The 13,948-nt window shown below is 33.0% G+C and overlaps 1 protein-coding gene and 1 non-coding gene across 8 annotated transcripts in view; both read right to left on the bottom strand.

The window, feature by feature from the left end:
* Positions 1-13,948, bottom strand: part of tow (target of wingless) — a 38,361-nt gene that overhangs the window by 23,433 nt on the left and 980 nt on the right. For 5 of the 7 annotated variants that reach the window (XM_070641434.1, XM_070641439.1, XM_070641438.1 and 2 more), the window contains exon 2: positions 9,993-11,488. In XM_070641434.1, the coding sequence (XP_070497535.1) occupies positions 9,993-10,071 (79 nt within the window). In that variant the 5' untranslated portion in view covers positions 10,072-11,488. The remainder of the gene's footprint in view (positions 1-9,992; positions 11,489-13,948) is intronic. The other 2 variants (XM_070641437.1, XM_070641436.1) reach the window with 2 other exon arrangements.
* Positions 3,944-4,010, bottom strand: TRNAC-GCA (transfer RNA cysteine (anticodon GCA)). The gene has a single exon. It is a non-coding gene; the product is annotated as a tRNA-Cys (tRNA).

The following is a 13,948-nucleotide window of genomic DNA, read 5'->3' as shown; positions in this document are numbered from 1 at the left end:
TTATTTCATTTCAAAAACGTAAGTTCGCAATTCAATTTGCAGCACTTAAGCTAATGGCATTTAAAATGTGTGATTTAGACAGTATTTGTCATTACTAATGAGATTTTGTGGAATTTCGCATGTTAATCCTTAAGGACATTAAGAACGATTGAGACGGCATCGTGAACTTTAAAGTAAAACCTACGTATCCACATCCTACACATTTTATATCTCATTCATTTACTGTTCCACAAAAAATTCATTCATTTCTCATTGTTAGGCATGCCTTTGTGAATCTATTTTGAAACCTACTCAAGGAAAGCTTTCCGGTACCGATTAGAACAATGATGTAATTTATCCAATACAATAGAGCTTTTTGTGTCTTATTTCTCTCAGAAAATTGGAAACCTGATAACACAGCAATAGGACATTGCAGATTAAACAATTACAGTCCACAGATTGAATTTCTTTGATGCGTAAAGTAGAAGCAACAACCAATAAAGTCTTCAACGAATCTAATGAGGTCAAACAATGAGAATTGTGGCAATGGACATTAAATATTAAGCAAGTGAAAGCGAGTCTGTGTCTAATTAACTTTTTTCGTAAAAGTTTCATGACTAAGGCGCGGTTAGCCGTAAAAATCAAAAAGTTTCCATGTATTGGAAAATGGGGAGCTAATGACTCAAAAAATTGAATATAATGTGTGCCTTAACTACCCGTAAAAATATAATCTTCAATCCTTTTGTTACCCAAAAACTTTATAAAGTAACAAATACAACAACAAACTTCCTCTGTTCACCCAAAAACCAGGACATTCAATATAGGAAGTGACGCGAGAGAGCTGCTCATTCAACTTTTTTGGGGTTTTTAAATTTTTAATCCATTTGTGACAGTTTACAGTAGAAATAATCAATAAATCCGAGTTTATGGCACCATTGTTATTGTACATCAATATTTGTGATTTTTTGAGGCCAACTGTTCTACTTTTTAAACAAAAATGTCGTCCGGAACGTAATTATGTATTAAAAATGGATATAGATAGCTAGGAGGAAGGGGTACACTTCTCTGAATGTGTTACTTATTAGGTTATAGCTAAGGATTGGTTACAAACTCTTGATATCATTATCTAACTTCACACAGCATACAGTTCATAGCATCTCCAATTTTTTATGGGGCATCCTAGTATGCTGCGGCAAACAGGCTGTCGACCACTGTCTTGGAATCATCTATGGACTCAACAGAGAAGAGGAGCAGTATCTCAGCTCTAACGAGAGGCTGCAATTATGAGACGAGTCAAAGTGACAGGCATCGATGAGCTGGAAATGCTATTTGAAAACCTGCAGAAGTAATGTCTTTAAATCCGACTTTGTAGATAGAAACAGAGCTCGTGTATCAAACAAAACTCTTGGAATGAAGCTGTCGATTGAGGCAGTATCGGAAATTGACAGGCGGAAGCCAGCGATTGAACCAGCTTTAGGCGCCATCTGAGAGTAACCATGGATAACAATTGATTCATACAGCCAACCAGCAAAGTAATTAAGTAGATGCCATTAATGAACGACTCCCACAGTGATTTAATAAAGTAGGTGGCAGAATTTCACAGTTTTTGTGGACAGGCATCAATTAATTTATGCTGAAAATGTAAGTTCTGATTGATTTTATATCCACAATACGATGTGCTCGGTTCAATGTAATTCATTTAAAACACAACAATGTTGTTTAATTATTGCGAATATCGAGCTATTCGCGATTCTCGTGAGCATTCATTTAATTGATGAATAAAACAAAGGCAAATAGTCTTTTTTCACATCATTTCCAATTGATTCGTTTGTTTATTCTCGCTTCTTTTTTTATTATTATTTTAGGAGTGAAATAAAAATTGATTTTCATTTAAGCTTATTCCGCACATAAAATGGAATTCATAAGAAAATATAAGAATGAATCCGAACGAAAACAAAAACTGAATGAATTCATTTTCTTTGTTGCTGCTTCCTCCCACCCAATGAAAAGTATTTAAGATTGTAGAAATTGTTATGTCTGCTGTGTTTAAGTATTACTTTATATTCTTTATTAATGCTTAGGTGGGAATGCAAAAAATGCAATTCCCTTTTGAGAGAGAGAATTAAGTTCTATTTCCTCTTTTCTCACTAAGTTATGCTTTACTGCTGTTAGTGTGCTGCATAGAAATTAAAAATAATAATAGTTTTCATTCGTGAGCAGATTTTAGATTAAGTCAGGGGTGATGGCTTTTTTCAGGCACATCCAGCTTTTGATGAACTCTAAATAGGACATTGTGCCCTCGTGCGCCTTCGCCAATGAATTAAGTCTTTTTATTTTTGTGAAAAACTTAAAGTTCATGAACTTCAATTCCCCAAAAAATTCACTCGTAAATATTATTTCTTAAAAAATCACAGCATGCTGTTTTTGAATTCAATCCGACAATTCCTAACGAATTACACACCCTCTTTCCCATACCTCAACCAAAATGAAAATTATTATTATCGTTACTGCTATTGTTATTAGTGTAAAATAAAGCTATAATATCTCGACATGAATAATTCTTTTGCAGCACCAAATGCTTCATAGCATGAGGGGTGATTTGGATGTTATGTAATGCTTAGCAGACCTTGAAGTTGGCTCGAATTTTAGGTCCTTAGGTCTTTGAAGGTGACTTGATATCAATGGATCTTGAACTTATTAGAGACTTTACCGTGACTTGAGTGACACACGGCTCTATTTTGAATCCAAAATGAGTTCAGAGTCTATCTGCATATGGATTCCAGACCGGGGCATTTTGAAATATCTCAAACCCCTGTTCCCTTCTTTCTCTCCTGAATAAGCACCTGCCATAAGTATTCCATCGCCTACTTTGAGTCCCCCGAGTCATTCTCCAATTTCTTGATACAAATTATTTAACGAGACAAAGAACCAAAAGAAAAAATATCAATTTCCATCCTGACGCGGGGAACGAGGAGGTTATTGGTCAAATACCCCACCGAACTTGAAAAAAAAATCTTCAATTTGCTACCATTTTTCGTGGAAAGAAACCCAAAAAACCCCAAAAAAACTTTCCTGACACAATATCCAAACAACCCCTTAAAGTTCACCAGACATTGAACCATGTCGCAAATCATTTTAATGAAAATAAAATTTCATTTCATTTCTTTTTTCCCATTGAATTAGACGGCGCGATATCCGATTTGATCGACACATACTGGGACAACAAAGGAAATCATTAACGACTTGAAATCGAAGGAATGTAGTAAAGCAATTTTATGACAGTGTTGATGGCTTCGCAGCATGACGGTCACACGACCGATAAGTTGAAAAGAAAATTGACCGACACACAACCATTCGTTGGGCATTATATTGTGACCACATAAATACATACTAAACAGTTCATTGAAATGCCTGAATTCATTACATTAAGTTGGAGATTTGTGTACTGGGAACATTCATTGTGAATGGAAACCATACATTACTTACTATCGGAATGCTCGCATAGAAAAAAAGTTTAAAGAAAATTATTCAGGCTTCAATTCAGATAAAAGCACTTCTGTAAAGTTTTTGTAAGGAAAATCTTCTTTCCGAACAGATTAAATACTTTATGGATTTATTCACCTTGAAACTAAAAACTTGAATATGTTTTTAACATTTCCTGTACAGAAAATGTTTATCCACTTGCCGTCCTCTCGAGTTACCTCTTGATCTCTCTCGTCTACGAATATGACATTTTACATATGGTCGAGTGACTTACTACCAATTAACTTTGTCCTTTATTCATTGTTTGGTTCATGACATATTCAATATTTCATGGGGCAAATATTTTCGATTTTCAGAAAGAGTCGTTCATAAGTTACGTCCACTAAAGATTGAGATTTTTAATCCTTAACCTCATTCAGGTTTACTTAATAACTCGAATTGTGAATGAATAGTCAGTAAAAAGAACACTTCTGCAACAACTTGTTCCTAACGGGAATCGAACCCGTGTTCTACGATTTGCAGTCATATGCTCTTACCACTAAGCTATCGTGGCTGTTTGAAGTGCTTGGCAGAATGTCAATTTAAACTATTGTTCTGCTCCAAAGTTTTAACGACAGTATATAGACCTTTCTCTTAGAATTCCTGTATTGGATATCCTGAAAAATACGCTAGAGTCCTTAATATCCCGAACTGGCAGAAGGTTTCGAAGAATAGAGCTGTCTTTAGACATTCCCAACGCGCGGCAATGGGCCATCGTGCGTCACAGCCAAGGAACTCAATTCAATAGATCTTTACCATTGATTCGGGTTTACTTGAAACTTCAACAAAGAGATCATTTGAATGTCAAACAGCATCAGTCCCTAACAGGCAAGGAGAGCTTGCTCACCTTAAATATGAGCATCATCATGAGCGTTGCTTTCAGATACCTCTGTTCTTGAGAGCAAGCTCTATGACTGCTAAGGAGTCTCTCTATCTACTCAATGCTAGACATCATTTGTGAACGACCTCAAGGTATTATGAACGTCATCAATCATACATGCAGATAAGCTCTTAAAATAATATTTTCAACTGCTTAATTCAGGATTTTTATTCTGCGAAAATTGCACAAAATATGTCATAAAATTGAAAAAAAATTGTGCTGACTTTTTTCAGAACTGCTTGTTCAGAATTGTTATTAAAGTTTTTTCAATTCTCATTTGTGATTTAGTGTCATACCACAGCATAATATTTCCACAGATGCTCATTTTGCTCTCTGTCTTCATAAAACTCTTTTGCAATACTATATAGTGCCATCCATATAGACTATATAGACTTTTTAATTGAATTTAAAAGAAATGTCAAGTGAATAGAATGGAGAATTTTAAAATAGATATTTTATGTATAAACGACTCCTATAATTCATGTAGATAGTTGAGGTGCGCCTCATATTGATGATGACGATGATGATAAAATATAGACTTTTATAGTAGATAGATAGACGGACTGTTGTAGGCAGAAGAGGTTACTAGTGCTAATTTAAATGTCCATCCTCGATACATCCTCAATGTTACTACACATATGAATAAAAGGAACAATGGAAATGGATAAAGCTATAAAAAGCTTTACTAACATTTGCCTATTTATGTCTGTTTTCATATCATCCAACAAACATCAACAATACCTTCCAGATGAAAGAGTTGGAAAGATGAATGAAATGATACGAAATGAGAGGCTCAAAAGCCCACAACTATAATACTTTTAGGTCAAAATGGAATAAAACCAGGCATAAAAAAATAAACTCAAGATTTTCATTGCAACTTTTATTTTCACTTGCGTGCGCTCATCTTGATGTATATCACTTTTAAGGGTGACTATGGACTTAAGAGCTCTCAGACATGTTCTTTTATTGGAATTGAGATTGCTGTTTTGTATATTTTTATTAAAAAATGTGTAGGTATTGGCAAATTACGTCAAGGATGAACTTTAGGCACTCCAAAAGGCAATAAGGTAATTCGAGAAATTTACTTTGATGCACATCATTTCAGGACATTCCGCGAAGAATTTTTCATTATTTTTCCCTTTTCTGATGTTTTTTGTCAAGATCCAGCGGAATTCTTTTATTTAAATGATGAAATACGAGACATTGATTGAATACCTTAGTCAAAATTCATCAGATAGCCGCCCTTTTTGTACAAACATTCCATCTCCGTTATACATCATGTCTGTGAGTTTATGTGTATGTATGTATCTGTGTAAAACTCATAATATATATGTAGATTCACTCCTCATATATTCATGAATCTAGGAAAATGAGAAAAGACATGGAGAAATGCCTCATACTTTCATATCTCTAAAGAGTCGTTCCAAAGTATGGGGAAATTCCCTCAAATACATTCTACAGAATTGTTTTTTGATGAGTCTAATGGTAAAGTTCAGCACTAGTGAAATAAAATATGAGTTTTTATATGAATGTATGTTATTATAGGTGTGGATTGGTAGGAGGGTAGATATTGAAACTTCTATGCACGAAAGTATGCAAGCAGATGGAAAATAAAGTAAGAAATTTATGTACAATAAATATTGATGGTGAAAAGGAACAGAAGAATCTCATGTTACGTACATACATCTATCAAAAAAAAAAGAGAGAGATTTAATGATAGATTAAGACTTACATCAGATATGCATGAATAACAACAATATTTGTATGTATGATGAATCGCATAGGAATCGGATATAAAAAATCAACAGTATCGACATCGGGAACGATTTGAGCGATGTGAAAAAATGCGAAAAGAATGAAAATGTAATGAGGCATGGAACGAGGCGGCTAGAATAAAAAAAAAGCAGCGCTATCATGCCTTTTTGGATTTTTTTCATAAATCTTTATTCAAATTATACCAAAATTCCACTTAGTTATAAGATGAAAAACATGTTTCCTTATTCTTTCGTACATTTTCATAATGCAACATTAAGGAGGTCGTTGCTATCGGCTTCTTGCTTTTTTACTCTTGTGCTCCTTGTTGATTGAAGCATTTTCTTTAAGAAGAATTTATATATTTATAGGCATACTCAACCGTAGTTAAATTTGGTGTGCATGATTAAATTCAGATTTTGGAAGAAGCTACACCGAAAAAAAGGATGTCAACAAATTCCATTTTTAATGTATAGTATTTTGTGTCTAAATCAGAGTTTGGATTATGGATGGATCATAAAATTGGGACATAAAAATACATGTGCATAGTAAGGATGTGTTATAATCCTGAAGCTTTATAGAATTTACGGAAATTCAAACTTTTTTCGACATATCCGTTTTGCAGTGGTGGGCAACCTGTGTATCATGGTACATTTTGGTGGTTAGTCTCGGCCAAAATCGGACACGACTTACGATTCAGTACATTTTATGCAACACATTGTGTAGCGCGACACACAGGTTGCTCATAATGAACCGTATATCATGTACGGTTTTGGTCGAGGCTTACTCACTAGGCCGCATCACACAGGTTGCCCATCACTGCCGTATTGTCGGTGCCGCTACTCAATTTATTGCTAAAAATGTCAGGAATCGTATGTCGTATGCAGTTTTAGTCGAGGGTTACCACCAAGGTGTTCCAGGACACACAGGTTACCCACCATTGCCTTATTGTCTTGTGTAGAGAGCACATGGGAGTAAAACATATTTTTCCAAGGGAAATCAAAAACTTTTTATTTGTTTCAAGGCATTTCTGTGACATTGAAAGATGAATTAAGTTAAGTTTGTATCGTGTATGTGAAACTCATAAAAATTTTATATTTGGTAAGAAGGAACAAGAACAAAATGTGAGAGAAAGAAGAACCAAAAAATCTGTTAAATATTTATGCGACTTTTTCCGACTCTAAATGATGTAGCCGTGAATTATGTATGTGTATACGAATTTATGCTATTTAAAGCTGAAAAGTCTCATGCTCTCAATTTCTTTTCAATCTACCTTTTTTCCTTCTCTTTCCCTCTCACTTTCTCTTCATCCATCCAGTGAATAGCTTTAGGGCACTTAAAAATTATACCTTTTAAACGGTATTTCCTTTTTTTTCCACATCATACAAAAGCAATGCGCGTATTAATAAACACACACATACACATGTACACAAATGGATATCTTCTTCGCTCTACAATTTATTCAAATTTGAAAAAAAGCGTCTCGTAAGTAAATGACAACGAGGCAGGCAAGGAGGAAGGCAATTTTCTATGTCATATATTTGGTATTCAGTTACATACAACTACTGGCTGGTGGTGTAATTACATAAAAAAGAAAGAAAAGTTTACCTCGGGAAAGGAAATGACGAAAAGCGAAAGACGGCATTAAGGTAGGTAGGCAGGCACAGACAGAAGGTGGGAATACAATAGATAGAAGATTTTAATGCCTTTATGCATATTCATGCTAATTGAACTCGAGTCTCCTCTTTAAAATAATCAACATTTAATAGTGATATAGCATAACACAACATATACAATAGTCAGCTAATGCGCACACATACATATTTATTCATTCATTTCCTCGTAGATTGTATTTTTCCTTCCTTCCGTACAATACCTTCTTCAATATAAACCCAACAAAGTCATTTTCAGAATTACTTTTTTCTGGTTTCCAATTGCCATAGGCAATGTGATGTTAATATTAACATTAAAAAATGAAATTGAAGATAGATATAAGAGTAAATAAGTAAATAACGTAATAAAACATCTTAACGCAAGTGCATGAAATTCAAGAGTATTATTTCCATGGTCAATAAATACTTTAATTGACAAAAAGCAGATAACAAGCTCTTAGGAAGCTTTTTAGCTTTTACATTGTAAATCCCTTGTGGATTTTGACTATAGCGTAGTAGTGATTGTAGTATTATAGGATATTCAAACATTTAACAAGAAATTTGTTTAGATTTGACGCTTCTGAAAATATCAACGGTTTTTAGGGATTTAAAAATAATCTTGATAAATTAGTTGATTACCCCTTGACAACATATCATATTAGTTTCAATCCCTTCAGAGTTTCATTTTAGAAGAGTAAACATTTGCAAAAAGTTTTATAATTAGTGCCAAAACTTCATACAAGTAAAATTCAACATTTTGCCACTTGTAGCACTTAACTTTTTCATCAATCCAAACAAATTCGCGCGAAAGAAGAAGATATACTCGAAAGAAAAGTAATCAACATCACGAAAAAAAGACAAATTCATAAGAATTATCTAAAATAGCACAGATAGGAGAAATTAGCAAAGCTTTTAACTAGTTATCCAAATATTTAATTAAACTCGTGTTTATCTTGAGTCTATCCGTCAAAATATTCTTCTCACATCGAGATTGTGCCCGAATGCACTGAAATTTAATAGATGGAGAAAAAAAGTAGAGTAAACAACAAAAACAAAGAAGCAGCGGAGGAAAAAACTTGAAAATAAGGCAAATAGAAATTATGAACTTGAATCGTGCTGAGCTCGAAAACATAAATCTCATTGGAAATGAAATGAAATGAAATGACAGTTTGAAACTTTTGCTTCAACATAGGAATGGAAATTGTGTACATAGGATTTTGTATGAAAACAGTGTAAGAAGAAAGGAGAACGAAAATGAAAGTTTATCTTTTCAGTTCCTTCATTTGTAGCCTGTCCTTATGTTATAAAACCTACGTTCAACATTCACAATACATAAGATATAAGAAAAAAAACTTTAGAAGCAAAAATACAGGCAATAATGTAATGTTGATGATCATCACGAGTAAGTACAATGATGTGGAAATTGGAGAAAATGAGTAGAATGAGAAAATTGTAGAAAATAAACAGATGAGTGGACGGGTACTTGAGAATCTCTTAATAGAATGAGGACTAAGACAGAAGGAATGAAAAAAACCGAAATAGGATAGGAGACAGTGACAGACAGATCATGGATAAATGTATGTGCAATTCCCTGGCCTTTCATCCATTTGTTTACCCGGAATCATTTAGTAAGCTGATGACGGTGAAGAAGTGTATACTTGGAAAGTATGATGGAACTCTAAATGATGTCAAATGTCGAGTTTGAGATGAAAACAAGGCATTTATAGACATGTTTTAAATAATATATTACATTGTGGACCGAGTGACATACAACTAAGTAGAAAAGGGTATTTAGCAGTGATGCTTTAACATGATGTTTTAGTGCTGGATCTTAAAGGTAATATAGAATCATAAAATGGAGGATAATATGTATTCTGTGTTCTCAGAACTCGACTATAGCTCTGCAGGGGGTATGAAATTACTCGACAAAATTACAGACCTGCTCGGGAGGCATATAAAGGAACAAAATTATCACGGCAATGATAAATCTAACCAAATATGAGATAAGAAACGAAAAAGACAGCATCTTGAATAAACTGTTGTTGCCATTGTATACAGCGAACAATAATAATGGCTGTGTCGTAGCAATGATGACGATTCTTCTTTTTGTGAACGGAGGATAATATTGATTGTTGTTAGCATTATCCGAAATATTTTTGAAATTGGATTAAGATAACATAAAAAAAAATCTTCAATATCTCGCTTACCATGGCCTTTCTTTCCATTTGATTTGCTTTTGTTTTTCCTCGGATATAAATGAATTTTTTTCGATTGCCCACAGCCCATTCTCAAAAAGCTTTACGCCTGTCTTATCCTTTCCACTCGTTTTTTTGTTTTTGGCCTTTTTTAATTATTTTATTTGCTAATTGAATGAATTTTAATTTTATTTTTCCTCACTAATTTGATATTTTTGATCCTCTTTATAAATATCTAGTTCACAAATTTTTACATCCCTTCCACCTCTCGGGCGTTTTTCACTTTATTTTCTCACGTTATTTAGACTATAATTTTAAAATTTATCGTCTACATTCACTAATTAAATTCTTTTTTTTTCTCGTGAACAAGAAGTTTTCAGCACTTTTCCTTTTTTTTTGTTACGGTCTTATCGCTTTCCAAACATTTGAAACTAGAAGGCATTAACAGCAGGACGAGTATGAATAAAAAGCGAGATGAAATGAGTTCCTCCTTTTCGTGATAGCCTTTAATTAGTTACTTATCACAAAAAACAGGCAAACGATGGGACTGGATTAAGCTTTATTTGCATGTAAATTATGATTTGAATATTTAATCTGCTTAAAGCTTGTTCCATTTCTCATCGACTGCTGTTAATTTTTATAACACACACCCGAAAACAAGCTTTTCATCATCATATTAAGACCTGCCTCATCCACGTGAATATTTTTATTTTTTTTGTATAACTTCTTAAAAATTAATTGATTTTTTTGTTTCCTATCCTCATACTAAATATTTTAGTCTGCTGTTGTCTATTCACCTCCGTTCTTGCCTCCTTCTTCTTGTTTCTTGTGTATGTAGATTGTTTGCAAATCAAATTAATTTTAATCCATTTAGCATAAAAATTTTTGTTTCTTCTTCTTTTGAACAAACACAAGTTATGGATGAAAAGTACAAACTACATATGAACTACCTATGTATATAGTTCTTATTGTTTCCATACACAATGTGCACTCAATAAATAAAAAGCTTTTTATTTTGAAGTCTAGGGAATTCACATTAGCACATTAGTCAAGTATCGTATGATGATAGGAATTTAATTAGTTTTTTTTTGGGTCTTGTTTCCAACTTTTTTTATGCGTGTGTAACTACTTATGGGGCATTTCCATTTTCACGACCATTAATTTGCATTTTATCCTTCTTCACACTCTCTTTGCATGCTTTTTTTCACTTTTTTTTTCATGTATATTTATACAAATTCATCGTGAATTTATGTATGGCTGCTGTTACTGTTGCTGTACACTTTATGATTATTATTATTATTATTTCTGTGCCTTCTTGTTTGTATAAATTTATATCAAAATATTCTCCACATACACTCAAGCGCTGTCGTATTAAATATTCCCGAGTATATTCTCGAGCATGAAAATTTCTCTTTTTTTTTTGATACTCTCAAAGGTATTCCTTTTCACTTAAATTTTCACATCATAAAAATTATCTTCTCATGCTCATATTTCATATTTTATATGCCCTAGCCAAAGAAAAAACGGAAAAAACAATCCAAATCAATATGTGTGTATGTATATAGTCATTAATATCTCTTTTTTTGAATAACTTACTAAGCGCATTTTTGCAATCAAGTCTATCAAAAGTTTTTCATTTTGGCTGTCTGATTGGCGAATAAAATGATGTCAAGGCTACAGCGTAAAACTTTTTTGAAATTTTCCTTCTTTTTGAAATATGATTTTTATTTTTAATATTTTTTCTGTCATGTCGTAAGCAGCTTTCTCATGTTTTTATGATTGCTTTCCCATTTATGTTGGAAAAAAATGTTAAAAACAGGGAGAAGCTGTTTGATGGAAAAAATATAATCAATTAATGTACTGTGGTTGTAATGAGTAATTTTATAAAAGGAGAAAAATTGATGGAAAATTAAAGGGAAAAATTGGATGAAAATTGAAAATGGGGTAATTTGAAAATGACGTCTTTCAAAATTTCAGAGCTTGAATTCGAACCAAAATTTTGCATGGAAAAGTCGACTTGGATCCATACTAAATTCATGGGTTCGACAATTGCTAAGAATAAGCCCACACCTGCATGCAGTTGTCAAACACTACAGAATTCTAGTCGACTCCAGACACTGCAAACTTAATTCCGAATACTACAAATCGATAAAAAATCCAACCTTAAGCTAGTGGACTTGGTGCCAGATTAGGTTTAAATCCCAAGGATTCTGGGAAATCGTGCTATATGTAGGAGAATCTGTCAATACGGGAGAAAGGTATCAATCATCTGAGGCTAAGCCTTCAATTGATCGGATATTCATAATTCTCTGCGTTGTTTGGACGTGGGTTCGATTCTAATCAGACGTAGTTGACCTCCCAAGCAATACATAGAGTATTGTCGATATGACAATAACTCATTCCTCCGACTGAACAGAGATACTCTTTGATATTTTATGACATCGTCAAAATAGATTCCATTACCATAGACATCATTTACAAAAGAACCCTCAATATTCTTGAGAAGAAAGACTGAATAAATTTTTTATTGATGTTAAAGGTATGAACCCTTGATAAATGGCAAGTTTAAAGGTCAAACTTTCTTTGTATCCAAAAAAAAGGAACATTGTGAAAATATATTGGGTTGATGGTTCTTTGTGATTCTGCAGACAAAGAAAATATCCGAACATTTTTAGTTACATTTTTTGTCACTTTGTATAATGCAAAAGCTCAATGTCAAGTACGACTGAATTTAAAATGTCAAGAATGGATTTCATTTCGAGTAGCTGAATTTTATTAGCTAAAATTGAGATTAGGGTAATTGCTTTAAATTTGAATCGAAACTTTTATATACCACGGTACAGTAGTAAATCACGTGGCATTTCCAAATGATTTCGGTGACACATCAGTGTGACGCGTCACACAGTTTGGACAACACTGACTTAAGTAAGCTTAAAAGATTGATTCTCATGATAAACTGTGATTTGGGATATAGAGCCAAATATATAAGCATTTTTGTCAGTGCTAACGGAAAGGCATGAGAATGTATGCTTGTATCCAATCAAAAAATGATCTCTCAATTACTTCATTGAATGTGACTTGTCAAAAATGACAAGGATGACATAGAAATATAGAATATTGTATCTATAATTCATAAAGGTAAGCATAGCTACTTAAATAACAATATCCACGTGTAATTCAGTGAAATGTGTCGTATTAAAGTATAGAGCAATTAGTAACAATTGCTAATTACATTTCATGGCACTTAAAATCTCAGAAATTTAATTCATCAAAATGTTCAACCTTTACGATAGTGCAACTTTAATTAAACCTCAATGTTCTCACTGCTCCATATTACTGGTAGTTAAATCAAAAGCATTTCAACATTTTATAATTATGTGGCATCTATAAAATCCTTTACAGTAATGAGAGCAGGTGCATTTTTGTGGTGTTTAATGAGAAACGAGAACAGGAATAAATTTTTGAGGAGGGGAATTCCGTGGTTATGGTTGACATTTCTGAGTCAAAGATGAAAAGCAGCTCAATCAGAAGGATGGAAAATGTATGTCAATCACTAATTAAGTAGTTTAGAATTGAAGTTAATTAGGTATGAATTTAAATCAAAGTAAACTTTGCTTTTCATAAATTTAACTTAGAAAATGTTGAATGAAAGGTTTAAAGGAATGAATATTAAGAATTTTAAGCAATGACAAACTTTTTCCAATAAGAAACATTAAAATTCTTAGAAAATCTTTTGCTTAAATTAAACTTTATCCTCACATTAACCACCAGAACATAATAAATCAGTGGTTGGCAACCTTTTATTGTTCGCGGCACACCTTAGTGGTTAGTCTTGACTGAAACCGAACATGGCATATTGTTCATGACATTTCCAAAAATTATTGAAGTCAAACAGGTTGCCCATTACTGTTATAAATGGATGCTAGTCAATTAATTGTTTGTTTGAAGATTTTTCCTTATTTTTCAAA

The sequence above is a fragment of the Chironomus tepperi genome, unplaced genomic scaffold, assembly GCF_022539635.2.
Source record: "Chironomus tepperi strain 1889 unplaced genomic scaffold, CSIRO-AGI_Ctep_v1 contig_244, whole genome shotgun sequence".
Taxonomy (NCBI): Eukaryota; Metazoa; Arthropoda; class Insecta; order Diptera; family Chironomidae; genus Chironomus; species Chironomus tepperi.
Note: the sequence above shows the minus strand (reverse complement) of the source record. Positions and strands in the feature narration are given on the sequence as shown.